Below are 27,973 nucleotides of genomic sequence, written 5' to 3'. Positions count from 1 at the left end.
ATAACCATTGCCGAATTAAGCAATCAATTGTTGGTTCACTTCCGGTTCAGCTAGAAAAAAAAGAAGGATATATGGGACAAATGCGCCCTTTTTTTTTTTTTTTTCTCATTTTTCTTTTTCGTTCTTTTTTGTCCTTTTACAATTTTCTTTATTAAATGTTTTTGCTTTTAAAAAATTTCACTTTGTACACAGTTCATTTATGAATCATTCATTCATTTTGTCGTCCTTCAATTTCATCAAATTTTTATTATCAACAAAAAGCAAACATTTTAATTCATATGAAATTAGAATTCATAAAAGTGCTTAAATTAAATTTCTTGTCTTGGAATTATATGAAAAATTCAATAAATTGAACAATAACAACAGCAAGAAAAAAGAAAGAATTATCATAAAAAAATTAAAATGAACAGAAATACTTATTGTAAAAAATAAAAGAAAGTGAAATTGATGAGAATGAATGTGAAAAAAGCGCCAATGAATCATTTATTTTCCACTTCAGCGCAATTTTGTTTTTTATCCACATTTTTTTTATTTTCTTTCATTCCTTATAATAACTATTTCCGCTTGTTATGCAATATATCTGTAATTTCTTTTTTTTTTTTTTGATTCGAATTTTTCCTTTCTCAAATTCTCTGAATTCTCTTCTTTTTTTTTTTTCTTTGGATTTAAACATTTTCATGATTTTTCACTATTAGAAAAAATAAAAGTGAAACAAAAAAATACAATTGAGTTTCTTTGAATACCTCAAAATTTTTTGACATTAACAAACAGCGATGCAAGAAATATCTTCTGCAACTGAGTTAATAAGTAGGTATTCGTACTTAAGTAACTGTTTAAGTTAATATAATATCGAGTAAATAAGTAAGTATTGTTTAAATTAGTATATTTAACATTCAAAAATGACATATGTTATGTACATATTGTTGTCTTAGTGCAACCGAATGTATTAAATTTCTATTTTATCATATAATTTCAATTTTTCTCCTTTATCTCTTCTTTTAACATTCAAAAATAATGTTAAGTAAAAAGTAACTTTTTCCTTTTCTCAAAAAAAAAAAAAAAAAACTTCCGAAAATGTATTCTCAAAATCTATTTTCTTTTAAATAATCTACACGTTAAGTCTTAAACTCCGGATAGAAAGCAAGTTTGTCACTGGAATTGTTACTTTTAAAATAAACTAAACTGTCAACAAAAACATTTACACAGCAACTCCAAAATTGAACCCTGGTCCTCTCAGACATTTTGCTTTTTTTTTTTTTTTAAATTGAATCCTGACCCTCTCAGACATTTCTTAGTTTCTTGTAAAAAAAAAAAAAATTAGAATATAACTCGAAGACATATAACATATCAGAATGATAATCCCTTGAGTTAAGATTATATGCGCTCTATGAGAGAGGAAAATCAATATTTCCTTAACTGTCAGATGTATACACTCTTTAACGAGATATTTTGATATATTTAGCTCTTTATTTTGATCTGACATATTGTAGAGCAGGATAGGTTACTTTTTAGTTAACGATATAATAACAAATACTTTGATAAAACAATAATCATTCCTATCTCAAATTACAAAGAAAAAAAGGAAGAAAAAACTACAAAATATCAACAAAGTATACCAAGAAATGATCTGACAACAAAGATGGCTGACAACGCGGGATTGCTTACATCCAGAAATTAAGCAATTATAATGCTTCCTTATTACTTTCCTATTTAAAAATACTAAAATATTTGTGACAACTAATTTTGATTTGAAGATTTGGTTAACTTTCCCAATGGATTATCTGTCAATTTTATAGAAATAAACAACGTATTTTGAAAGAGACTTATGAATAATCTACCCGCAAGAAAGCATTAAAAATAAGGAAATTCAGCGATTTCTTCGAGCCTTCCTACTTTTCTTACTTTGCTTAATTTTTTGTTCACGTTTCTTCTTCTTTATCTTCCGTTGGCTCAGCCATACCGGATATGAACCGTCTGGTTTCTTCATCGTTTTCAAATTTAAATTACCACTATCAGTTTCCATCTGAAATTCCAAAAAATATCGTTTCCACCTTACATTACATGAACAAATACTGTGAAAGGATAAAGAATGAAAACTAATAATCATTTTCTTCTTGCCTGTGACTCGCTTCTCATTATAAAGAACCAAGAAAAAAAAATAGGAAAAGGATTCCAACACCGATATTACAAAGGAGGAATTATTCTCATCATAGCATAAATATTACCATTACAAGTCTAAAAAAAATCAAACAAATTCTTCCGATATATCTGGCATTAATTACGGCTCTAATAAAATGGGTGCACCACATATGCATCAACATTATATATGGAACCAGTCACATCCTTAATGTATCCCTAATATTATATTTTCGATTGGCTCTTTCTTTCTTTTTTCTTTAAATTATAAAAGCTCAATAATATTGCTTTTCTTTATGAAGACAAACAGAAATCACCTTTAAAAGTTCGACATCAGGATCTGCTGACTCGGTTGCCATATCTGCAATAAGTGAATGATAACTGAGAAAAAACATAATGACATTCATATATATATATATATATTTATTTATTTATTTATAACTAGGCCATCTCAATCATAACTATTGGACTAAGAATTTTGGATATGGGTATAGGAAATAGTTCAATATTGAAAATGAGAAATAATGAGACTCTAAAGTACAATTATTTTATTAAATTTTACTTTTAACACTTTCAGTGCTATCGTTCTATCACAAAAATCTTATGCCAAACTAACCACTTGTATTCAATTTTCAATCCTAACTGTCACTTCTGATACGATGCAAGTTTTCACCAAAATTTTTAGTTCTAGCTTAAACTGTATCAAAATTCATTTGTATTCAAGTCCATCTCTCAAGCTATTCGTCTTCAATATCTACTAACATTTTTCTACTAACCAAACATCATACGCCTTTCTCTATTTTTATTTATCTCAACTCATAAAATATTTGAAAAAAAAAAAATGACATTAGAAAGACGAAAAAAAGATACTTGAGTTATCAATTTCCATCTTTATCTTATTGGAATCAAGATTTGAAACAGTTGCTTGCAAACGTTTCAATACACGTGGCGCTAGTCGTTCACGTTTTATAGCACGTACCCGTCGTTTTGATTTTGATCGAATACTCTTCGCCATTTCTAGCAATTATATTTATCTATAAGTATCAATTACAAAATGAAAATGACAAAATTAGCTGAAATGAAATCATATCACGTAATAATTCCAACATTAAATTTCAAATCTCACGTAAAATTTTACTCTGCAACCAATCCTAATCTTTCATGCAATTCTAAATGCATAAAAGATATAACATGAATGTTAAAAAAAACGTAATGTGATTCCGGAATGCAAATTCACAATAATATATGCTGTATTCCAATAAGTTAAACTTTCACATTCATAGCAACTACTACCACTACAATCCGGCAAAAATCCTGACCATGAAATCGGAATGCTCTATTCCGTCCGTTGCACAAGTCATTCTCCACACTTTATGCCACATTACTTTCAGATAAATAGAATGGTGAAGACGATTAGAGCAAGAAGTTTTGCTGTATTTGTTAGAGAATGCCAGACAGTTAGATGAATAGCGATAGAATTGTTGCGAATCAATCAAGCATCGAACATTTGCTGTTAACAAAATTTTTGATTTTTTTTTATTTTTTGGGTTCTTTCCATTTTTTTGGCAACGATCGTTTACGATTTGACAAATTTCAGCAATTTCAATTCAAATTTTGCTTAATGATTTTATCATTAAATTTTATCATTTTTATCATTTTTTCATTCTACCGAATTTCAATTCACTTCAAATTTTTTACATCATAGTTTCCCCACTTTGAAATTGCATTCTCTTTTGATCTCTTTTTTTTTTTTATTATCTAGACGATACGCGATAAGATGATATTATTATCCTTTAATTCATTAATTAGTCTACATAAGCAGTAAGGTTTCAAATTACATTTGTGATAATTTAATTTATTATTATAGCTATAAACATTCATTATTGTGATACTGATAAATTATCACTCTCTCAACAGATATCATGCTTAATACAGGTAACTAATAGCATTCACCATTTATCATTCTTTTATAACTCAGCATCAGTTTATTTCATTTTAAGATTATTCTATCTAAAAAATACTGTTAAAAATTAAAGAGATTTAAATTAAAATGTACTTTAGTAAACTGTTAAAAAATAATTTCAAAAAAAAAAGACTACAAAAAAATAAGTACAAAAGAGAACAACAATAATTGCAGTGTAATTGCAGTTTACAGCTTGGAATGAGTATATTAAGATGGATATAAGTATTAAAACCAATATGATTTGATTGTTTTTCATCATTATTGTGGAGCTGTTCAATTTGCAACTTTTTTTTTTTTTTTTTTAAATCTCAAATTCTAGTTTGAATAGCCAACTATGTGATATTCGCTATTAATCAGTCAAAATGTATCACTGATCCCAGGAATGATAAATAAATTATTGCTGAAATAAGTAGATTCCACGACATTGTTATAATTTTGTCACTTATGATTTCAAATTATTTTTCCATTTTTTAATTTATTCAATAATTTGACGACAGATAATGAATCAAGTTGAAATATTAGGAGAACGAATGTTTTTCTCATGTTCCTTTCAAAATTAATTTACAAATTTGTGTTGTGAACGTTTATTATATCTGTTATTAGTGGATTACTACTGTTTATTTCCTTAATAAATAACGATACTTTGTTTCATATAATCTTGAAAAGAGTTTTTTTTTTTTTTTTCTGCTCAATTTCTGGCCAAATTAATTGATTTTCTGGAATATTTTTTTTTCTTGAAGGATTGAAATGCCTTCAGAGTTTTTATCTGAAATTTAGTTATTGGTTGTATCTTTAAATTAAGGCATTGGTAAAGATTTTGAAACGCTCAACAACAGGTATTCCTTCTTTCGCCACAGTATTTTAATTCTCGTCAACTAGTCGTACAATTATGAATCTAGTTTAACTATATTTACAGAAATTTTCAGTTCTGATTTTATTATTTTATTTGATTTATTTTAAATGAATTATTGAAAAATATTTCTCTAATGTTTCATGTTTTATATACATATAACGATTACTACTATCGAGCGCAATCGGTCGATTACAAATGAAATTCAGTTTTTGCTGCACGAACGATGTAATCAGATTATATCCATCGAATCATCATCGATCGTTTTGTCTGTTAAAGAAGAGTTTAATAATAAATTGTATGGTAGTACTCTTCTCTTCCGTCAAATTCTGTCGTTGTTTGACACTAATTATCATTCATTTAATCATTGTCTGATCACCTGCTGAAGTCGAAGTGTAACGTTTCTGTCCTGTCCATGTAATATTTTCATTCTTTTAAATTATTTAATATTAGATTAGTGATATAAGGAAATAATTTGACATATTTTTATAATATTATTTTTTTTTTTTTTTATAATTTAATAATTTTACATGTATATTTCATTTTTTTTTTTTTTTTTGTAATTTAATAATTTTACATGTATATTTCATTTTTTAATCTTAAAAAGTACTAAGATTATTTCTTATGAATGAGTGAAAAATGAATTTGATTTCAATCAATAATGACCTCTCTCACATCATTTACATTTAGATATATTGTTTAATTTTTGTTAGAAATTGTTCTCACTACTGACTTATTTATTTATTATTATTATTTTTTTTTTTCATATGATAACTTATGAGCAGAAATTGATAGTGAAGGCTTGATTACGATCGGCGATTAATAAATTACTAGTTAGAAGTTTGTTATATATTATTTGGAATATTTGGAAAAAAAAAATGTGTTGCGATAAAAAGAAAAATTCATTTGGAATATTTATAAAAATATAATATTGCAAAAAATTTTTTCATAAAAAAGAAAAAACTTACCTTTCTGTATTTCATTTTTAATTTTAGCTCAGCAAAAAGTATCAAAATTTCATTTTCATTAATGCCTGCATTTTCCGCTTTTCTTGTACTCGCAATTATTCTGTGAGTTTTATTTCAAATTTTTTGGTTATGAAATAAATATTTAGTTTAAATCTGAAGATTACAGAATGGAAAGGAAAGCATTATATTTCATTTTTATTTTAGCTTACTAAAATTTTAATGAGTACCCATTTGAATTATTTTTTTATTTTGTTCTTCCCAAGTTACTTTTCATCCGAAAATGTTAGCTAACAAAATCAATTGAAAACGAGATGCAAGTGGTTGCCTTAGAATATTGATCTAGTTGAATCTAGCACGCTTTCTCCAACATTCCTTTTTTTTTTTCATAATAAGTGCATATTTTTCAATTTCTAATTTAGTTATTTGCTTGTCACTTTTTCATGTCTATCTTTCACATTTTATCCCAGTTCTAAATTTGAGTATTTAGAATAATTGTTTTTATGGTATGGTTATTGATGGTGATGTGATTTTTAAGTTAATGCATTTCTGATTTTTTCTATTTTAAGACCGGTCGAGTAATCAAATTTCTTATTTTTCTCTCTTCAAACTGCTGGTATTGATAAGTTTACGTCCGTTATTTGTAAGAAATGAATTTTGACTATTTCAAGTGTTGGTTCAAAATTTTTATAGGATTTGAAATCAAAATTTTTGGTGCTAAAGAATTTTTGCAAAACTTAAAGAGATCTAGAATTATCCTTGTAATGAACAGTTGTCATAGAGCTTTTAAAATTTTCTAATCTTATTCTCGCATATAATTATTTCCCTTTGTTCAATTAAAATACGAACAAGATTGAAACATAGGATGATTAAATTATTTTCGAAGAATAATGTGAAAAATGTTGCAGTTTATTTCTACACTTCTTTTTTATCACCATATTGCTATAATTGCTCTAAAAATTTTGCTTTTCGATTTCAAAATCGAAGATTTTTAAATGTAGTTTAGCGATTGATTCCTTCTTTTGATATGCAAAATCATAAATTTTCGAAGTTTGATATGTATCATTTGTTGCTAATGTTGATTAACTTTCAAGTTGCCGTTTTAGATGATGGATCCGACATCATTCGGATTTGTAGCAGTAATTGCCGTTTTGATCACTATAATTTCAATTATTGTCTTAAAAATGTATCCAAAAGAAACTGATTTTGAAAAGGTTTAATTTTGTTAGCATTTCAATTTTTATTAGATGCAGTGATATCCATAAAATATGATAAATTGGTTTGAATGTTTTTTTTTTTTTGTGGAATTTTGTTGAAAGTGCGAGAAGTTTTCAAGAGAAGTTGTAATATATATTTTTTTTCTTTTGTAGGCTTACGGAGAAAATGCATTGCGATTGCTTGCTGAGGATCGTGTGACTAAGGCAAAAAGTGCAAAAAACAAAAATAAAGGAAAATATGGTGATAAGAAAAGAGATTTTGTGGTGGAAGAAAAGCAAAATCGAAATGAAGTAAGTATTTAAGTGAGTGAAATTATTTGTTGCTGTTTGTAGTTTTGTCATATGCAAAGTAGACAGTGCTGTAGGCTTGTTGTCATATGCTTAACTTTTCTGTTTCCAGAATATTTCAAATTCATTCTTTTATTTTGTTCATTAAATTTGATCTGATGTTGGAACTCTATAACGGTTGAAAGCTGATATTTGGTACTGAAATTTGAAAATAAGAATTTTTTACTTGCAGAGAATGATGTTGAACTCACTCACAGGTGCAAAAGCTATATATATATATATATTTAATGATTTTAGAGCAGTTTAATAGGAAAATAGGAAAAATAGGAAAAAAAAATTTTTTTTTTTCTAAATTTATTTCCAGAAACCTGCAAATGGTGATTTACTCTATGTTCCATTATCGACAAATAGTCATTGCGGAGCCGATGAATGGAATGGTACGAATGATGGTGAAAATGATACAAAACTGAATCGTAAGAAATCCAAGGGCAAACAGCTGGTGACTGGTTTGTTTATTTTTCATGTTATTTTTTATTCGTTTCTGCTATTTATTGTAACTAATAACAGTTTTGAATTCAGAGTTCAAATCGTTTCTTTCAGTTGACTTTATAAGTTCTTTTAGATATTATATTGTTGTAACGGAAATCTCATGAAAATTATTGAATATATTTGTTTAACTATATTTAATTATATGTATATTTAATTACATTGATTATTATTGGCAAGTTATTATTAACTAGCCTAATTCAACTATACTTTTGGAGACGGTTACTCTTCTCTTCTAGAAATTTCTTTTGGAAAAAGAAAATCATAATTTTCAGCTATTGTTTTTTCAGATTTATATTTTTAAAACTATTTCCAGAAATTAAGCAGCATACAGAATCGGCAAAAGATGAGTACGTTGCTGTTACGAAGACTATGGAAAGTTTATCAGGGCAACGAGATAGTTCTGAGAAGCTAAATGATGAGCCGGAACTAAAATCTACTGTAAAGGTTCTTCATGATGAAAATAAAGGCAACGATGGTTAGTTGTTCAAATTTATGAATAATCTATCATAATATTTACGCTGTCTAATATTATATGATCCGTTTTAACATTATTGTTTGTTTGCGATAGAATTATTTACCCTTTGATATATTTTTCATTCATCTACATATTTAGCATCTTAGACATTAAGAGTTTTTTTTCTGTGCTTCTTTCACAGAACCGAAATTTAGTTCATAAACTAAGTACAAACATTTTAAGTTGGCGAAAGAAAAGCGAGGAAAAAGAATCGTGCACGACGGAATGACGAACATTTACGTGAAATCGTGAAAGGGGAAGTTAAAGTGGCAGATGAAAATCCAGCTGTAGAAATCATGACATCTCTTGAAAATGACGACAAAAACCTAGAAAAGATGAAACCAAAGAAAGGTTAGCGAAAGATTCATTCTAATAATGCTATTAACAATTCTAATTGAAAAAAAGAATCGAAAAGCAGTTCATTGTACATAAAATTATTGTTACACCTCTTCTTATTTAAATATCGATTTTTTCTTTTTTTTTTTCAGCAAATCCATTAAAAGATATTAATACGAACAAATTTCAAGCACGTTTGAATGCTGTAGCAGACCTTGAGCCAGAATATATCACATTTCTCACGAATTATATCAACAGTGTGAATACACAGGTTATCTGATTTCACCTGACTAAATTATTTTTTTTTTTGCTTTATAAAATAAACTTTAGTAACAATGTCGATTATCAGTTATTGTAATATGAAGATGACTCGGCTTAAAACCAGAGATAGTATAATTTTTAATAGATAAAGCTGAGTATAAGTATTATCCGGTTGACTAATATAATTAAATTTTATTTTTCGATGTTTCAAATTTCAGAAAGCCAAACTGGGTGATCAAATTGCTTTGATGAAAAAACAAATTGCCGACAAAGATCGTCTCGTCTTACAGTGTACCGATAAACTCACAGCAGCGGAACAAAAAGATTCAGAAATTGCTATGCTTCAGTAAGTATAAAATGATTTCGTTGTCTGGAAAGTCACATTATTAATAGGAGATTCTCTTACAATAACAGTTTTTCACTGGATAATCATGAATTCTAATTTATTCGTCGATCTAGATGAATACTCACTGATTTTCAATCACCAAAATAGAACGTTTTTAGGAAGGTAACTTTTTTTCTCAATTTTGTTTTGTGTTAGGAAAACATTGGCCGAAGAGAAGAGAAAGTATAAATTATTTGAACAAACAGTATGCACTCAACTGAGCAATAATGCACAAGAAAAGTCGTACTTACAGCGTAAATATGATCAGGTATAGATTTCTATTTTATTTTTCTCATCGACTTTTGAAGGGATAAAGTGATCATTATTTGATAATCGATAATTTAGTTGTGATGTGTGAAAAAAAAAAAAAAAGTGAATTTGAAGTTAGCAATTTAGAAAATTTGTCATTTTTTGAGGATATTAGTTTTTTATCAGTGAATATTGCATGAGCAGAATGAGTTGTTAAATTTTATTTTTATTTTCTCTCAGCTGCAAGGAGAATTTGGTGCATTGAGGGAAGAGATGAAAAAAGCACAATCTGTAATTCACTCGACTCCACCACCCGTTGATACTAAACCTTATCAGCAACAAATTGACAGACTGAAAACTGTACGTTTAATTTTTTCTAATTTTGATTTTAATTCGATTACAATGGAAACCATTTGTCCAATGTTTTAGTTGTTTGTTTATTTGTTTCGAAGTTATTATAAATGAATCTTGAACAAGTGGACATTGATTCATAGAATATATAACTGAATTGAAAAGCTAAGAACTAAAGATGAAAGTCAGTGCAATAATTTTGCTTCCAAGAAGATGTCTTAATTGAGTTAAGCAATAATATAGAGTTATGATAATATAATTTTTAAACAGGATGTGTTTCATTTGTGAAAGTTACTTTTGATATATTTTAGTTAAAAGAATAAAGTTTATGCAAGAAGCTTTGTAATATGATAGCTGTCAGTGATAGGATGATTTCTTTATCTTTGTTTTTAGGAGTTAGCTTCAAGTAAAAACCGTTGTTCGCAACAGGAATTGGAATTGAATCAGCGATTGCAAACACTACAACAAATAAGAAAAGAATTACAGGTAGGATATCCTAGGGATGTTTCACAGATGATTCAGATAAGGATAGCATGAGCTAAAAAGTGCGATATGACGGAGAGTTGACAATAGTTCTCCATTGTCACCCCTATTGTCTTCTACATGAGTAATTTTCGCAGTTCGATGATATGTCAAACAAGGATTTCCCTAAATCCAAGAAAAGATTAATAGTGTATCTTATAGTTCTGTTAAAACTTACTTCAGGTAGATTTCTCATTCATGGTCTCAATATTTAGCAGAGTAACACAAATATGTCTTTTCCTTATTCAATTTCTTGCTATTTCATACTATAGCCAAGTATTCTGTCCGAATTTTCTGGACAGTCTTTTTTATTGACTAAGTTTTTCATATTATTGCTTAAATTTGGTTGCAAAAAAATTTTTTTTTTTCTTTTAAGAATCAAGATTGCCAAATTGAACATTTGAGCAAAACGAATGCTTTACTCGAGAAACGTTTGCAAGATGTTGAAGGCAATGCGGTAAGATTATTTGAATTGTTATAAAATTACATCTCTATTTAAATGATTTTGGTAACAAATAATGTGGTTAAATAGATCAAACACTGAATTTTAAAAATGAATATTGTATGAAATATTGCATTTGAATCCTTTAATATTTTTATTGTTAAACTTCTTGTCACCTGAAAGTGTTAATAGCATATTCGAGTAAGAATATTTTATTCATCGCTTATTCAGAAAGCAGAACGTGATACGCTTCAGATGAAATTGCAAAGCACAATGAAAGTGGCAGAAGAATTAAGTATAGTGACCTCCGAGATTCGAGATGAAATGTTGCAACAGAAAGGAAATGCAGAAACAGCAGTTCAGGAACGAGAAAAAGTCAATTTTTGATCTTTCTCGTTTGAGTTTGATAATCCAAAGTTTTTTTTTTTTTCTTTATTAGTTATCTATTTTTGAATCGATTTGAAAGAATTATTTTTTCGTCAAACATTTGCTTCTTTTTTTCCGAATCGCTACATTCAATTAACACTTCGATTAATTCCCTCAGTTTAAAGTAAATAAGAAAGTGTGGGGTACCCCGTTAATACTATAAAATAAACGCATAAAAAAGTACTGAGAAAATGGAAAAGACTTTGGACCGTTTAGCGAAAACATAAAGTGACACTTTTGCAAATGATCAAATGGTTTTTAAATTTATTTGAAAGAAATATTTATTAAAATGTTTTTCATATTTGCAGCATTGCGAACAAATTCATGTTTTAAATGCGCAACTTATGGATGCAAATCGAGAACGCATGAGATATATGAATGATTGTGCTACATACAGTGAAAAATTGACCGAAATGGAAACTACAAATGCAGAGGTAAGGAATTAATTACTTTTATTATCTACATTCATTTTTTATAAAGCTTTCAAACAGATAGCAAAATGTTGCTTTCTTCGGCTAATTCATTTGCCCAGCCGGAGTAAAGTTTTGTGCATACTCCTTATATGCTATGGGCAGATTATTTAACAGTACTTTCCAAACTTTGATCTGCCTATATTGAATCTTTTATTCCTTGGTTAAAATATTAATTTGAAGATGTTTTTGCAGTTAAGCAGTAAACTGGAAGCACTGCAGAGCGCAACTGCAACGAGTGATGCAAATTGTGGTGAATTAAAGAAGGAAGTTGAAAAATACCGAAAACAGCTTCATGATGTTATGGAAGCCCATGATAACGTGATTTTTTTCTATGATGATCTCGATTAATTTGCTTTAAAAGACTTAATATGACCGCTTTTTCTGCCTGCGACGATTTTATTGTAAGAATGCAAAATGAAACGAATAATATTACATCAATTACATCAATCTCATCTGAAAGCAAGATTTGATTTACTGTGAATTTCGAAAAATTTATTTTTTGGTAAAAAAATTTTGTTTTTCTTTATCTGATTCAAGAAATTTTGTTTTCTAAAGGAATTTCTATAGCAAATTTACATTTTAGAATATAACATCGTTGTCTTTCAGGATATCACCAAGCTAAAGAATGAATTAGAATATATGCAGGAAGAAAAGGAAAAATATGCTAAGCAGATGTCTGTCGAGTAAGTAATTTCTCTCTTCTTTTAAAGTATTACTAATCACTGGAGTAGTACCCAACGGTTCAACTTCTTAAAGAAATATCATACTGGAATTCCGTAGTCAGTGACGATAAGAGCTAAAAAGATCGAAAAATGTACCTTCCCTCTCTAATCGCCCCATTTTCAGCATTTCTAAGGAAATGGTTGAAGTTGCAAAGTGTCGTAAAGAGTTGAGTGAATTTAAAAGCGAATACAATAAAAAACTAAATCATATTGTCTCTCTGGAAGAGGAGATCGCAAAATATAAGGAAGCTGAGATGAAAAGGTAAACAAGAAAATTTTTCTGGATTAATAAAAGTTGGTTCACATTTATTCATATTTTTAAAGTTTAATAATTTGTTAGAAGCCATAAATGAGGACTTCAGGTTTAGGATCATAATATTGCAAAAGTGAATCATTAATTTTTGTGGCTAATTAATTTTGCATACTTCTATGTTATCAGGTTTTTTTTTAAACATTGTAATTTTAGATGGGAGTACTGATTGTAACAAGGTTCAGCTAGTTATACAAAGATTTATAGTAAGTTATGTCATCTAGTATTTCATTTCATAAAGATAAGATTAGAATGTTCCAGTCCGTTCTTTTATTTATCAATGGATTATTCATCTCATTATATTGTAACTGGAAGTTTTTTTCAGAGAAACACTAATATCTTCTTGTAATGATGATGGTATGCTAGAGAAAGTAAGTAATTTTAGTTTTTTCCTTACATTATCGTTAACTTTAAACTGCTCAGTAAGAATCACATTAATGATTGCACCAAACATTTCAAATAAATTAAGTTTGATAGTGAAATAATCTACTTTTAACTCTATATAAAATTAACGAATATGTGTAGATCGAGTAAACCTATGTGATATGTAAATCAGTAACTCAATGAGATAGATCATTTCAGTGGGTCATTTCTTTCTTATTTCTTCATAAACCTTCTCTTAATTGCGAAAATATTGTTCCTAAGGTTGAGCTAATGAAGTATTTGCATATCTTATAATTTACTTCGTTATTTATGTTAACATTATTCTGATATACCGAATAGTCCATTTATTTATTTTTAGTAAATACTAAATAAAACTGATTAATTAAAGCTAAACTTTGCACTTTAAAAAAATTTGATCTTGGATATTTTTTTAATTAAATCCATTTTTTTTTTTTTGAACTTGTAAGTACGCTTATTATAAATCTTTTCAATTACAGATGATAAAAAACGAAGTTCAGTCGGCAGCAAAGGATAATGTTGCAGTTTGTGACGACAAGATTAATTTGGAAATCAATGAATTAAAAATGCAAAACGAGGTTAATAATTAAACTTTAGTAACTAGTGAAATGACATCAGAAATACTGTAGATGGATATTAAAATATGATATATTACCAGTACAGTTATTTAATGGTCCAACTATCCTCTCCTATCAAATATTTCCATCTAGAAATCTAATTTGTAACCTTTTTTCTCCCTTTCTTGTGTATTGTTGAGAAAAAAAACTGATTGAACCCAGCAAATACATGGAAAATACTTTTTGAACAAAAATATTTGCAAATAGAATGAAGGGAAGCAGTTATTTCTTACATTTTAGTAAACCTTATTTGATTTAGCTCATGCAAAGTAAAATCATCAGAATTATGCCATCGAAGCCTAACATATATTGCTAGTATTAAAGTGTATATTTATGTATACTTTGAAAATATTTTATGAAAAGAGTTAAGCTGTTACTGTTTACATGTATGTAAAATTTTTCCGACAAATTAGTCTGAAATTTTATCTTTTCAAATAACATGATGCTTTTTTTTTTTCAGGAATTACGTAAGATAAATTATAAAATTGTAGAAATTTCACAACAACAGGAAGCTATTTTCAAGAAACACTTGGAAGAAATAGAGGTGAATTTAGTGCTAATGAAATAATTTAATTTGAATATAATAGAAAATAGATGAATGGAAACAACATTTCAGAACTTTGAAGATTCAATGGAATTTAAGGAAATTATGCAAATTATTTCAAAAAACAAAAGTTTTACTGACTATGGCTTGAATTAATAATTATAATATTTTTCTTTCTACAGAAAAATCATGTGAAAGCGCTGCAACAGCATTGTTGTAATGTATTCAAGACTCTCTGTGCAATTGCACCGCAAAATACAAAATTGCCAAGTGTACCGGTTATTTGCGATATGGATCACTTTTACAAATGGTTGAGAGATGTCGAGGACGTGATGAAGAAGAACGAAAATGTGAAGGTTAGAAAATTTAATGATGATTTCCCGGTGATTTATAATTTTATTATCCATGTAATCTGAGTTTTTTTTAAAAAAAAAAAAGCCTAAGAGAAGAAATACCATTATTTTCAATATTTAAATGGATCAGCTCTTCCTATCAGTGTAAGTATTAGTTGCTAATTTCAGGTTAAGTTATTTTGAAAGTTTTATGAAAGCTGTTGAAAGTTTTTTGATCGATTTATAGAAAAAAAAAAAAAAAATTATGATACATTTAAGCAGATCAGTAAGAATAAAGGTGATGACAGCGAAAATAAGATAAATTTGAAGAAAGTTGCGGAGCTGGAAGCAAATAATCGAAGGTATCGATCAGCACTTACTAACCTTGTAAGTTTTCAGCATAAAAAAATAAAAATATAAAATCGTTGTTGATTTTTATATATGCAGTGAGGAAGACTTACCTGATTTTCACGTGAAATTTTGATGAAGTTTTCATAATTAATAGATGATGATTAAGAAAAAAAAACTGTGATTGATTTTTTACTGTTTTAATGTTTTATATTAATTATTTTTCTTTTGAATATATCTTCCATTACTCAAATTATACAGTAGAAAGTCCTTGATATATATACCATACTGTATTAAAATGCAAAATAATTACTTTGTCAACCTTTTTTATGGGTACATTTACAGTCTTCTCACATCGATGCAATTGAGCAAGAAGCGATGTTGAAGGAAGAAGTATATCTTAGTGAAATTTCACGTTTACAACATGAAATAAATGGGGTTGGTTATGCTTCTTATATAATTTTAATCTGGTAAAGCAGATTTTTCAGATCTTTTTTACCGGTGTTGCAGTAATGAAATATAGTTGAGTCTATTATTATACTTTAAAAATCTTAAAAATTTCAATCGAATACTAATTGCATGTTTGGCTTCTAGTGTTCTCTATCTGTGTTTCTTTTTGCTTTCATTAATTGTAGCATGCTTTAGAAGCTTTTTGTGCGCATCAATAAATTAACAAGGTACAAAAACAACGGCATATTTGCTACAAAAATCTAGAATAAACTGTTAATTTTTGCTCCACAGGCTAGGTTTGATGATGATGATGATACATAGCTACTTTTAATTGCAAGATGATTTCTCTTAATCTTATTTTTTTGCAAAAATTCTACAAATATTTTTGAAATGCATATAATATCATAGTAAAATATGAGATATGAAACTTGATACTTCGAGCATACGTTAAACAAAATCATTCTTCTAATTTGCTTCTTGATAGTGAAATGATAATTTCAGTGAAACTACCAATTTGTTGTTAGCTTCTATCTTTCCTTTCTTTTTTTTTGTGATGGGATGCATGCTTGTAAGTCAATCATTTTCACTCAGTTGCAGCAACTCAAAAAGCAACTAGAAAATGAACACAAACGAAAATTGGAACTTGTTTCTCAGGCATCTAAAATTTATGAAGTAATGAATAGACAGCAAAAAAAGCATAGTAACAATGAAGTGGTGGTAGCAGAATCACAAGATGAAAAATGGAAGTGCATATGATCTTGGTGGTGTTAATTATGAATCGAATGGAAAATTATACAGAAATGGTATGATGATCGAATTTGGATATTTACGTTTAATATTTTAACATATATTAACCTTTATTATTACTTTTAATTTTATGCTTTTGCTTTTGCATGAACATTTTTTTTTTCTTCTTTCCTTTTCTAATTTATCCTTACTCTAAAATTTTTAGGTTTGGTAATGCATGTTCAATATTTGTCATACTCTGGGATGATCTCCCATGTACGATTTTTTTTTTTTTTTTATCGCTTTACTTCCAAAAATGTAATCACGTAACAGGTTGTAATGCATTTTGGTTAAAAAATCATACTGATATAAATTCGTAATCATTAGTTTTGATGTTTTAATTTATATAAAGTGATAACTGAATTAACTGATGATTCGTCAAGCGAATAAATACGTTAATATTGATTAATTAAATTGTATATACGTTGCAATTTTTCCTTTTTTTTTTTTTGTTTGTTTGCCATTTGCAGATGGATTTGAAGTTTGACAAAAAGGTATAAAGCTAGCCTTTTTGGATGTAATTATATCCTAATTGTTTTACCTTACCTTTATATGGCTTAAGTTCTGCTCTCTCTTTTAGGGGAATTTTAAAAATGCTTGTGTCATTTTCTGTCCACTAGTGCCTCAGTAATACACGTTGAACACGCCATGGTGTGCTATCAGTAATATATGGATTTTGTTTTTCATTTAGTTATATTTATATGCATGCACTTTGCTTTTGCCTTTTCCGTTTTTCCGGTTTTTTTCTTTTTCATTTTTAGTTCAGTGAACTTCTAATAGTGCAAGTGATGTAAATAATGATAAAAGTAAGGTAAGAGTGGAAAAAGAAGCACTCAAACTCGAGCAATTCGTGAATAAATTTTAAAAAATAACAAATCAAATTATAATTATTAAAAGTCAGAAAAAAAAAAAAGGAGATTTTTTGATATAGCAATTATAGGATGAATATGAGATAAAAACATTGTCTTTCGAATGTTGTAATTTAATCTCTAAAATGAAGAAATTTCATTTGGTCGAAACAATCGGATTGGAATTGACATTTCGTAATGCAATTCAAGATATCAAATTTATTATCAATTGATGACGATATTGATTAATTTTTACTACTGTATCTCAAAAGTTGTGTAATTTTCGCATCCTTATTTCAAGTTCATTTTATCGTGTAAATTTCAGATAAAAGTTGTCGGACAACGTTAACAACATTAACAACAATATTGATGATCAATTTAAAACTATTCTTGGACAAAGCCAAAAACCAAAGAGTTGATTTCATGTTGGTTGAATGATGTTAAAACAATGAAAGTTTCGGGTAATTTGAAACAAAGAAGTGAAAGCTTTCCTTTCTCTTTCCTCTTGTTTTCTTTCTTTTGCTATCTTTCTTTACTCTTTACCAGAAGGAAAAATTCTAACAAATTAATGAAAGGTTGATAGGAATGCTTTAGCAAAATCAAAATAATAGAGTAATCATCTAGTATTGAAAATCATTTTCTGCTTTTCTATAGAATTTTTCCATTTTTTAAAATTTTTTAATTGGTGAGTGAAATGATAAGTTATCACATGTGGTGAAGAAATGTAGTTATAATTCCAATATCTGACGTATTGTTAATTACATTTTGCTAAAGTTGTAAATCAAATTCCGGAAGTATTTTTTCTCACTTGTGATTTCTTCACTTTAAATCAAATCACTTATTTATTTCAGTTATGAATTTTCAAAAAAAAAAAAAAAAAAATTTTTTTTTAGTTTCATTTCAAGTTCAGTATTCTATCTTATATAAATGTATTTTTTTTTAGATTATTATTTTTGTGGCACTTAAAAACTTTGTTAGTTTAAAATTGTTTTGAAGTTTTTTAGTTTTTATTTTTGCAGTCAATTGCTGTTGTTGGAATTATGATAACTGAAGGTAGTTTGCACTACTCTTCTTGTTTCATTTCCTTCACTGATAGGTGTCTGCTTATTACATCTAATTTATTTTATTTTATTTTGTTCTTTAAATTTAATGAAGCATTCATGAAACTATACTTTATAATATTTTGTTGATTTACGATTAGACAACAGATATCATTTCCTTATTTTTTCATTTTGTGACAATATTTTATTATGAAAATAATAATTAAGTCTAAAAATATAGAATAGAAATTTTGCTAAATGTGAATGCAAAAGCAAATGAACATTCTTCTCAAATTCCTTATAAAAAATTCTGGTGGTTTTTTTTTCCTGATTTTTCTCGTAAATTTTTGTTGATTCTTCTACTTCCGGTTGTGTCGTTGGTTCTTTTTTTGTTGTCGTTGTTATGCATGCATATTCTTGCTTTTCACATGCATGCATATATGCATGCTGCATTTCTTGAATGTAGTAGAACAAATTTCTGGCATGTTAAAAAGAATGTGAAAAAGATGGAAAGTGGATGTAACCGTGAATGGAGTCATATGACTTATGATTGTAATCTATTCATAGGTCATAGGTCAGATCCATGGTAATTTATTCTTTTTAATATTTTTTCTGTCTTTTTTTTTTATCGTATCTGGTATTACCAAATAGAACGATTTAATTTTGCAATATCATTTCATTGCTTTCAATAAAATTTAGAAAAATATCGAAATTTTACACCGTATCATGGGAAAAGTTGTGGAATTATACTTCTTTTACCGATGGCTTATTGTGATAGTTTTTTGAATTTTATGAAATAGCTGTGGGTAAATTATCAGATAATGTAGTATAGCTGTGGGTAAATTAGCAAATAATTTAGTTATTATCGTTATTTAAACTACGTCTACTGGTATTTTCACTTCATCAACTTTTTACATTGAGCATAGCGATTTGTGTCAAAAAACAAAAGGAGAAAAAATTTTTCACTTATGGAAGACAAATAATTTATAATTTATCGTACTTCAGAATTTTGGCTGGTTTATTGATTTTTCTAATCAGTTTTTAATATCGTTTCAATTTAAATCTTCATTAAAACGAAGCATATTTTAATGCCAAAGTAGCCAATCATAAAAGTCAATTTGCAGTGCTGAAAATTCTGAATGGAACGATAAAAAACAAAATTTACTACATTTTAATTTGAAAGTAATTAAATGAAGAAATGGAATAATAACAAAAATTGCATCATTTTAATTTATTAATTTTTTTAAAATTATTCTATGATTTATATAAATAGTCAAATTACATAGCTTCCTAATTCACTTCTTCCTATAAGATTGAAATTAAAGTTAGAAGTAATATACATTGTTTCATAATTTTTAACTTTTTATTAAAATGATCAATCAAATGATGGGATTATTTGTATACATATTGTAGTTGTGAGGAAAAAAATGAAAGGAATGTAACTTTCAACATTTTAGATCAAATCAAATCAAATAAAAGTGTTATGCAAATTTCATCCAATAAGAAATATTTCACTTAATAAACGAGAAAATGAATCAAAACTTAGTTTAAAGCTGTTGTTAGATTTCACTTTTGATGCTACAGTAAAAATCAAAATGATTGAAAATTTTAGGATGGAAATAATTGTAATCAGTAATGCATTTATGTTTGATTAAAAAAAGAGAAGCCAAAAAATCGGTGTTAGTAATAGACGAGGATGATGTAAATTCTCAAGATAACATTTTCATAGCAACAAATGGAAGTAATTAAGAAATTGAATAAAAATCTCGAATTAAGAATTAGTTAATTAATTAATTAGCTGAATATATCATCTGCAGTAATGGAAGAGTAATTACAACTAACTGTTTCTTTCCTCTTTTGTAGTACAATTCATATATTCTCGAATTGAATGATAAAATTTTCTCGTATTTCTCAATGATAAGACTTTTCATCAAAATTAAAACTTCCAAATTGAATTTTCAATTCATATGTGACAATACCAAAGGAATTTCCCGCATTTCTGATAATTATGCAATTTTTCATCGATATGAGTCAGCCTATATGATATTTCAATTTTAAACGTTATGAGAATATTTCCGCATATCATGTAATGGGTTTCCGGTTCCCTATCGATTTGAAATTTTGTTGATTGTGTTTCAGGTTTTCTGATGTCCTTTGTTAACATATGACTCATATGCTATCAAAAATTTTCCCGCATTCATGCAACCACTCGTTGCTTTGTAGGTCAATGCTTGAATCCCGCTGCTTTGTGGGTCAATGCTTGAATCCCGTTGCTTTGTGGGTCAATGCTTGAATCCCATTGCTTTGTAGGTCAATGCTTGAATCCCATTGCTTTGTAGGTCAATGCTTGAATCCCGCTGCTTTGTGGGTCAATGCTTGAATCCCGTTGCTTTGTGGGTCAATGCTTGAATCCCATTGCTTTGTAGGTCAATGCTTGAATCCCGCTGCTTTGTGGGTCAATGCTTGAATCCCGTTGCTTTGTGGGTCAATGCTTGAATCCCATTGCTTTGTAGGTCAATGCTTGAATCCCATTGCTTTGTAGGTCAATGCTTGAATCCCGCTGCTTTGTGGGTCAATGCTTGAATCCCGTTGCTTTGTGGGTCAATGCTTGAATCCCATTGCTTTGTAGGTCAATGCTTGAATCCCGCTGCTTTGTGGGTCAATGCTTGAATCCCGTTGCTTTGTGGGTCAATGCTTGAATCCCATTGCTTTGTAGGTCAATGCTTGAATCCCATTGCTTTGTAGGTCAATGCTTGAATCCCGCTGCTTTGTGGGTCAATGCTTGAATCCCGTTGCTTTGTGGGTCAATGCTTGAATCCCATTGCTTTGTAGGTCAATGCTTGAATCCCGCTGCTTTGTGGGTCAATGCTTGAATCCCGTTGCTTTGTGGGTCAATGCTTGAATCCCATTGCTTTGTAGGTCAATGCTTGAATCCCATTGCTTTGTAGGTCAATGCTTGAATCCCGCTGCTTTGTGGGTCAATGCTTGAATCCCGTTGCTTTGTGGGTCAATGCTTGAATCCCATTGCTTTGTAGGTCAATGCTTGAATCCCGCTGCTTTGTGGGTCAATGCTTGAATCCCATTGCTTTGTAGGTCAATGCTTGAATCCCATTGCTTTGTAGGTCAATGCTTGAATCCCGCTGCTTTGTGGGTCAATGCTTGAATCCCGTTGCTTTGTGGGTCAATGCTTGAATCCCGTTGCTTTGTGGGTCAATGCTTGAATCCCGCTGCTTTGTGGGTCAATGCTTGAATCCCGCTGCTTTGTGGGTCAATGCTTGAATCCCGTTGCTTTGTGGGTCAATGCTTGAATCCCGTTGCTTTGTGGGTCAATGCTTAAATCCCATTGCTTTGTAGGTCAGTGCTTGAATCCCGTTGCTTTGTGGGTCAATGCTTGAATCCCATTGCTTTGTAGGTCAATGCTTGAATCCCGTTGCTTTGTGGGTCAATGCTTGAATCCCATTGCTTTGTAGGTCAATGCTTGAATCCCATTGCTTTGTAGGTCAATGCTTGAATCCCGCTGCTTTGTGGGTCAATGCTTGAATCCCGTTGCTTTGTGGGTCAACGCTTGAATCCCATTGCTTTGTAGGTCAATGCTTGAATCCCATTGCTTTGTAGGTCAATGCTTGAATCCCGCTGCTATGTAAGTCAATGCTTGAATCCCTCTGCTTTTTAGGTCAGTGTTTAAACTTCCACACATATCTTCCCTTTTTACCCAATCTTGTCTCAATTACCTTTTTCCTTCATTCACTGGTATATCCCAGTGTTCGGTCATTTGTCAACAACAATCTCGTTTTTATTCCCAAAGTCACACTGTGTGAAATTAGCAATATCATTAACAATAGTGATAAATTATTGATGATAAATATAAAAACCGCTGGAACCATCAAGAAATTTTGCGCCAATGATAACATACACTGAGCGCATAACTAAAATATTTGAATTTCTTGTTTTAATCTTATGAAAAATTATTGAGAGAGAGAGAGAGAGAGAGACATAGATGTAATTACAAGAAGAGATAAGTATAAATTTAAAGCTATGAATATAATTTCAAGTGTCTATTTTAAACTTTCATTATAATTAGTTTTAATAATATTTGATAATCTTTGAATTATTAATGAAAATTTAATTAAGCTTTTGCGAACATTGAAAAAATAAAGGTTTTTTCTTTTTCTTTTGAATAAAAAGTAGATATATCGAATAACTTCCATAATTTTCCAAACATATTTGATCGATAAATTTCAGTACATTTCAACAATCATGAAATGAATATTTTAATATTCTGACAAAATACATAATTAATCAACATATGTCATTATTATTAATGTTGTTGCTCTATTAATTTTTAACTACCTTTTTAAATTTAGCAGTGAAAATTTTTTTTTGTTTGAATTTAAATTTTAAATTTGACTTTGTTCGAGAAGCTTTTTTATCTTTGATGACACAAAAATACAACACAATTCATATTTGATGAATTAAATAGAAGCGAAATTAAAAATTTTTTGCTTTTTTGTGTCACTAAGGTCAAAAATTCAAAGTGGAATTTCTATTTGATTTTAGAGAATCATCTTCGAAACCGTAAATATTAATAGTGAAAAATATCATATAAAATCAATTTTTAATGTTTTTCTCAAATATTTAATTTAAAAGCATTTTAATGAAACCATAAAATTATCAAATTATCATTGCTTATTTTGTTCAGAAGTGTTTTCGTTTTTTTTTTTTTTTTTTTGAACTTCACTATTAATTACATTAACATTGCATAATGATTTGAAAATTTCACATTAAATCATATTTGTACTTTGAACTTTTGTTCATTAATTTATTTTAGAAAGATTTGAGGAGGAAAAAAGAGATATTTTTTTCTATTTTAAATTTGCTATATAAATTTTGATAGAGAAAAAAGGTAATAACTGCAGTTATAAATATTTTAAAAAAAATTTATTTTTGTTTTATATTTTAAATAATTCTATCTCTTAACTTTCATTTCATACATATCTTACATACTTTATAAAATCCTTTATTAAATTCAAAAATTTTGATCAATTCGTATGTCATTGCAATTTGCTTAATATTTTCTTAACACTTTTAAAGATAATCGATCGAAAACGAAAATGAAATTTTATAGGAAAAAATATCAAATCAACATTTTTTTCTTTTTTTTTGTAAACATTTTTCAAATATTTTCCATTGAATTAACAATTTAATAACAATAATATCAATTGGTTATTTAATTGTTATACTTAGCGCTAACTTAGTTATTTAACTTTTAACCTAAATTTTACAAATATTCGTTATGTCTTTCATTTACATTCGAAGTGTTATCTCTTCGATGGAAATGCAACTTAAAATGTAGTAAAATTAAAATAGAATTTATTAAAAATCCTTTAAATAGCTTAAATAGCTGAAAATTTCTTTTTCTAACAAAAAATCCTAAAATGTATTAAAGCAATGCTTTATTCATTGAATGAAAGAAAAAGAATAAATTGAAAGTTCAAACAATCATATACAAACTTTAAGCAAATTACGGAATAAATTTGAAAAAATCAAACATAAATACAACTATTAGAATAGAATTTGCATATTTCTTTTTTTTTTTTTGATAAATTTTTGAAAAAAAAATTAATTTTTGCATTTAAATATGACAACAATATTCCATAGCTTTAGATAATATTACCTATATCACATCCATCACCTACAGTTGATGCGGTTAGTGCATCCCGGATTTCCGGATATACTTCATGCAGAACAAGCATTAATGATGTACCCAAGATTACTGCACGCATTTGCATTCCAACTTGCATCATTCTGTAAATTGAAAAAAAAAAAAAAAAGTTCTTTGAATAATTTTTCTTTTGAAACTATTTTAGCACAAATTAGCACTAAAAATTTCACTTAAGCTCTCTCTCTCTCTCTCTTTCTTAAAAATAAATTATAATCAAAATTATTTGAATTAAACTCACACTTACTCATATTTTAAAATAAGTGTCCTTCCATTTAAGACAATTTTAGGATAAACTCGTGCCAATTCAATGCCATCCATACGTTTGAATCGATAGATACATTCAGTTTCTAGTAAACCAATCATTTTAAGTACTGGATATACCGATAAAGTTATCTGCAGATAATTAATGATTAAAATTTTATCAGTGATATATAATTTTTTCTTTTTATTATCACAGAATCGTTCAATGAAATTATTAACATCTATGACAAATTCTTATTTGAAAGCCAATTGGAATATAATGCAATTAATTCATTAATGAGTTCGCATTGAAATTCTAGAAATTATTCGTTTATTTATTAAAATAATTTTTGAAGGTAAAAAGTATACCTTTTCAACATTAATTACTGGTTGATCTGATGATAAATGATGCACTTGAAAACGATAACTATTTGTTTCTATATTATTATATAATACCTTTAATAAAATTAAAATTTAATAAAACGATTAATTTCTGACCTGTCATCACTGAATAAGCCATCCTCATCTAATCATTTTTTTTTATTCTATGATATAATTTTAAGATTTTTTGAATGAAATTTGTTAATCATAAATGAAGATAACATTATGTTACATTATTACAACAAATTACTTTTTGTACTGATTTAAAATTATAAAGTAATTATTGATTAAAATTAAATTTTAATTAATTGACTCATAAATTAGCAATGAGCGAAATTAATATTTTACCTTATAAATTGTGGTACTGAGTGGATGAACAATTTTGCCAATTGATGATGATGCAGTATTGTTGGGTATCTTAATATTCATCACTCGTGCTCCAGTTGCATTTTTTACTTCAAAACCATGACCTATAAATTTAAATTTAAAATTAAATTAGTAAATTAGTTTAATGATTTTTCTATATTTTCGAATGTATAAAAGTAATTCTGAAACAATAAATAACTCATTCTTCTCTATTACACTTTTAATTTTAAATTTTTTTTAAAAAGAAATTTAATAATAGCATATAAATATCATTGTATTCTAAAAATTAATAATAAATGATGCATATTATCAAATTTAATTATGAGAATGATTAAAAAAAAATTATTGAAATTCTTTCTTTTTTATTTTTCTCTCTCCAATTTTTGGTCTATCTAACATACCGTAAGACAATTATACCGTAAACCAATAATATTACAGAAATGAATAAAGTAACATACCGTACCAGATATCAGGTTAGCAGACATAATTGTTTTCTTATTTCTCCTTTCATCTCGTATCAGAAAACGAATATTAAAATTTGTATTGTTATGTTCAATGAAATCCACTGTTGCTTTAATTCTAAATGAAAAAAAAAAAAAAGAAAAAAAGCAAAATTAATTTTTTTAATGTATCATTAAATTTAATTAATAGCCATTTAATTGATTAACTGCAAAATATCTTTTTGGTTTTTTTCTCATATTAGTAATTTATAAATTTTAATTTTCAATAGAATAAAAATTGATCATAAAATAAATACATTTGAGTGTCATTAGCTACTTTAATTGAAATTTTATCAGTTGTCATTAGTGCCGCACATTCCGGAATTTCAAATATATTGCCATCAATACTGAATTGTAATGCTTTTGCGACACTAAGTTTCATTTGATTGAATAGCGACATTTCTCTGCAAATTTCATTTTTTAATTATTTATTTTTAAAAATTTCGTAAATTTCCTGACAATTAGCAAAAGTAATTACTAGTATAACATAATTTCTTAAGTTATTCTGGTAATTAATTCAGATGAATACAATATCAAAGGTTAAATATTATTGATTGATCTGTTGAACTTTAATTTTTTTCTTTTATTTTTCTGTTATCTGTCTTCAAAGCCAATGATATTTCATTTTTATTGATTGATTTAAGAAAAAAACTTTTCCATCGATATGTTAAAATATTTATTGCGAACATAATAACACACTGATATTATCAAATATCATCGAACTGATAATCTTTATCAAATTATTTTAAATGACTTTTAAAAGTGCGATAACATAACAGTATACGGTAGAAAGCTTAAAATAGAAAGCAATAAAATGAAACTGTCCAAATAGCGCCATCAATAATTAATAATATATTGATAATATAACAAAATGATTTCACAATAAACAATTTGTTTACTTTTTTGAACTAAAAAAGTTGATAAATAAGTGACAATCATAAATGAAATATTTATATTATGATCAAAGAAAATGATCGATAAATTTTTTCTTCGCTTTTACCTTTTCCTTCTTAAAATATAATACAAAAAAAAAAAAAAAAAGGCAAAAAGCAAAAATGAAAAAGGCAATAAAGTCGTTGGAAAAGTAATTTTTGTTTGCATGCCCTTTATTTTTTTTTTTTTTTTTATTGAAATGTTTATTCCGCCATTTTGCTTTTCATTAACAATTCGTTTGATTCGATAAGGTATATAGTTTTGTGGATCGTTCCTTTTTCCTATCTTTTTTTTTTTTTTTATTTTTCTTTTAAACTTTTTTCATTTCATTTTTTTTTTTTTGTTTTGTTTTCAAATATTCAATAATGTTAGAATTGCTTGAATTGTATAATAAACTATATGCATTTTAGATGAATTTCTTTGACATAAAAATTGTTGTAAAATATTTTTAAATATCCTAAAATATGTTGATAATATGAATATGCATAAATTTATTTCATATTGATAAAAAACTGTTCTAAACGTGATATACGTACACGTATTACGTATATAAAAGAAATAATGTTCACTAGTTTGAATTAAATGTTAGTAATTTCAATGCTTCGTACACAATTATCACTTAAAAAAATGATTATTCGTTGAGTTAAATAAAAGTAATTTTCAGTGATGCATATTACACGTACGTGGAAAGAAACTATTGAATTAAATGAAAATAATTTAAAATAATTCACATTAAGTATGTACACGTATCACGTATGTGAAAAAAAAATACTTAAAAAAAATTTGGGATGAATGAACTGAAAGAATTGGAACTTTTTCAACTGCTACTGAAATTTAACTGTTTTACCAAATAAATTACTACTTTTATTAATCTAAAATCGAATCAAACATATTTATTTATTTATTTAATATCATTTTATTATTTTACGAAGTTAATGTAAAACTATCAGTCGAATTTTTGATTTTAAATTAAATTGAATAAATTTATTTTATTCAGAAACTTATTTTGCATCTCAATTGCATTTTATTTGCACTAAAATTATAGTTACTTAAAAACATATTTTTAAAATTTGAAATTGTAATTTATCGTCGATTTCGAACTTGATGAATCTTACAAAAAAAACTCCAAAATTAAAACAAAAAAAGTTCGATTTTTTGATTACCATAAAATAAATATCAGATTTTGATCTGATACTTTTAATTGGAAAATGAAAATCTAAACTAAAATCAAAAATCAAAAATTTAAAATTGACATTTAGCCATAACTAGATATTAGCCTATCAATAAAAAAATATTAACCTATCCCAGATCAATAAACATTTTTCCGGAAAACGGAAATGGCGAGACAAGGAGAAGAGCTACTATGAAATAACAATTGAATAGACGTGACATGACATGAATAATTCTTTGCCGGAATTGTACCGGAAAACAATTTCATTACTAGTAAGCAACATATACATCTCCAAACAATATAAATGAAATATTGGGATGTAATAATTCATTAA

At 27.5% G+C, this 27,973-nt stretch overlaps 3 protein-coding genes across 4 annotated transcripts; 1 reads left to right on the top strand and 2 right to left on the bottom strand.

Annotated features, from left to right (window-relative positions):
• Window positions 1–1,867: 1,867 nt before the first annotated feature.
• Bm9691 (MGC53320 protein, putative) lies at window positions 1,868–3,151 on the bottom strand (the record flags this gene model as incomplete). The annotated part of the gene is made up of 3 exons (XM_001895804.1): window positions 1,868–2,023; window positions 2,454–2,497; window positions 3,007–3,151. The coding sequence occupies 3 exons, from the start codon at window positions 3,149–3,151 to the stop codon at window positions 1,868–1,870; spliced, it is 345 nt and encodes a 114-aa protein (XP_001895839.1).
• Window positions 3,152–7,020: 3,869 nt separating this feature from the next.
• Bm9692 (Uncharacterized protein) lies at window positions 7,021–17,635 on the top strand (the record flags this gene model as incomplete). Of its 2 annotated transcripts, none has more annotated exons than XM_043082336.1 (23): window positions 7,021–7,128; window positions 7,285–7,422; window positions 7,784–7,925; window positions 8,282–8,443; window positions 8,666–8,833; window positions 8,971–9,089; window positions 9,298–9,425; window positions 9,621–9,732; window positions 9,954–10,073; window positions 10,458–10,550; window positions 10,963–11,043; window positions 11,260–11,403; window positions 11,763–11,888; window positions 12,120–12,245; window positions 12,534–12,610; window positions 12,774–12,911; window positions 13,285–13,330; window positions 13,841–13,939; window positions 14,439–14,522; window positions 14,705–14,878; window positions 15,134–15,241; window positions 15,548–15,640; window positions 17,612–17,635. In XM_043082336.1, the coding sequence occupies 23 exons, from the start codon at window positions 7,021–7,023 to the stop codon at window positions 17,633–17,635; spliced, it is 2,610 nt and encodes an 869-aa protein (XP_042938270.1). The 2 variants fall into 2 exon arrangements, with proteins under 2 accessions (XP_042938270.1, XP_001895838.2); XM_001895803.2 differs by lacking the exon at window positions 17,612–17,635 and adding an exon at window positions 16,250–16,408.
• A 6,351-nt stretch (window positions 17,636–23,986) lies between these two features.
• Bm9693 (Uncharacterized protein) lies at window positions 23,987–25,935 on the bottom strand (the record flags this gene model as incomplete). Its single annotated transcript, XM_001895802.2, has 6 exons — window positions 23,987–24,131; window positions 24,293–24,441; window positions 24,658–24,744; window positions 25,018–25,139; window positions 25,499–25,614; window positions 25,793–25,935. 6 exons carry the CDS (start codon window positions 25,933–25,935, stop codon window positions 23,987–23,989), a joined length of 762 nt encoding a protein of 253 aa, XP_001895837.2.
• Between the last annotated feature and the right edge of the window lie 2,038 nt (window positions 25,936–27,973).

Source organism: Brugia malayi, assembly GCF_000002995.4.
Source record: "Brugia malayi strain FR3 genome assembly, contig: Bm_v4_Chr4_scaffold_001, whole genome shotgun sequence".
Classification (NCBI taxonomy): domain Eukaryota; kingdom Metazoa; phylum Nematoda; class Chromadorea; order Rhabditida; family Onchocercidae; genus Brugia; species Brugia malayi.
Note: the sequence above shows the minus strand (reverse complement) of the source record. Positions and strands in the feature narration are given on the sequence as shown.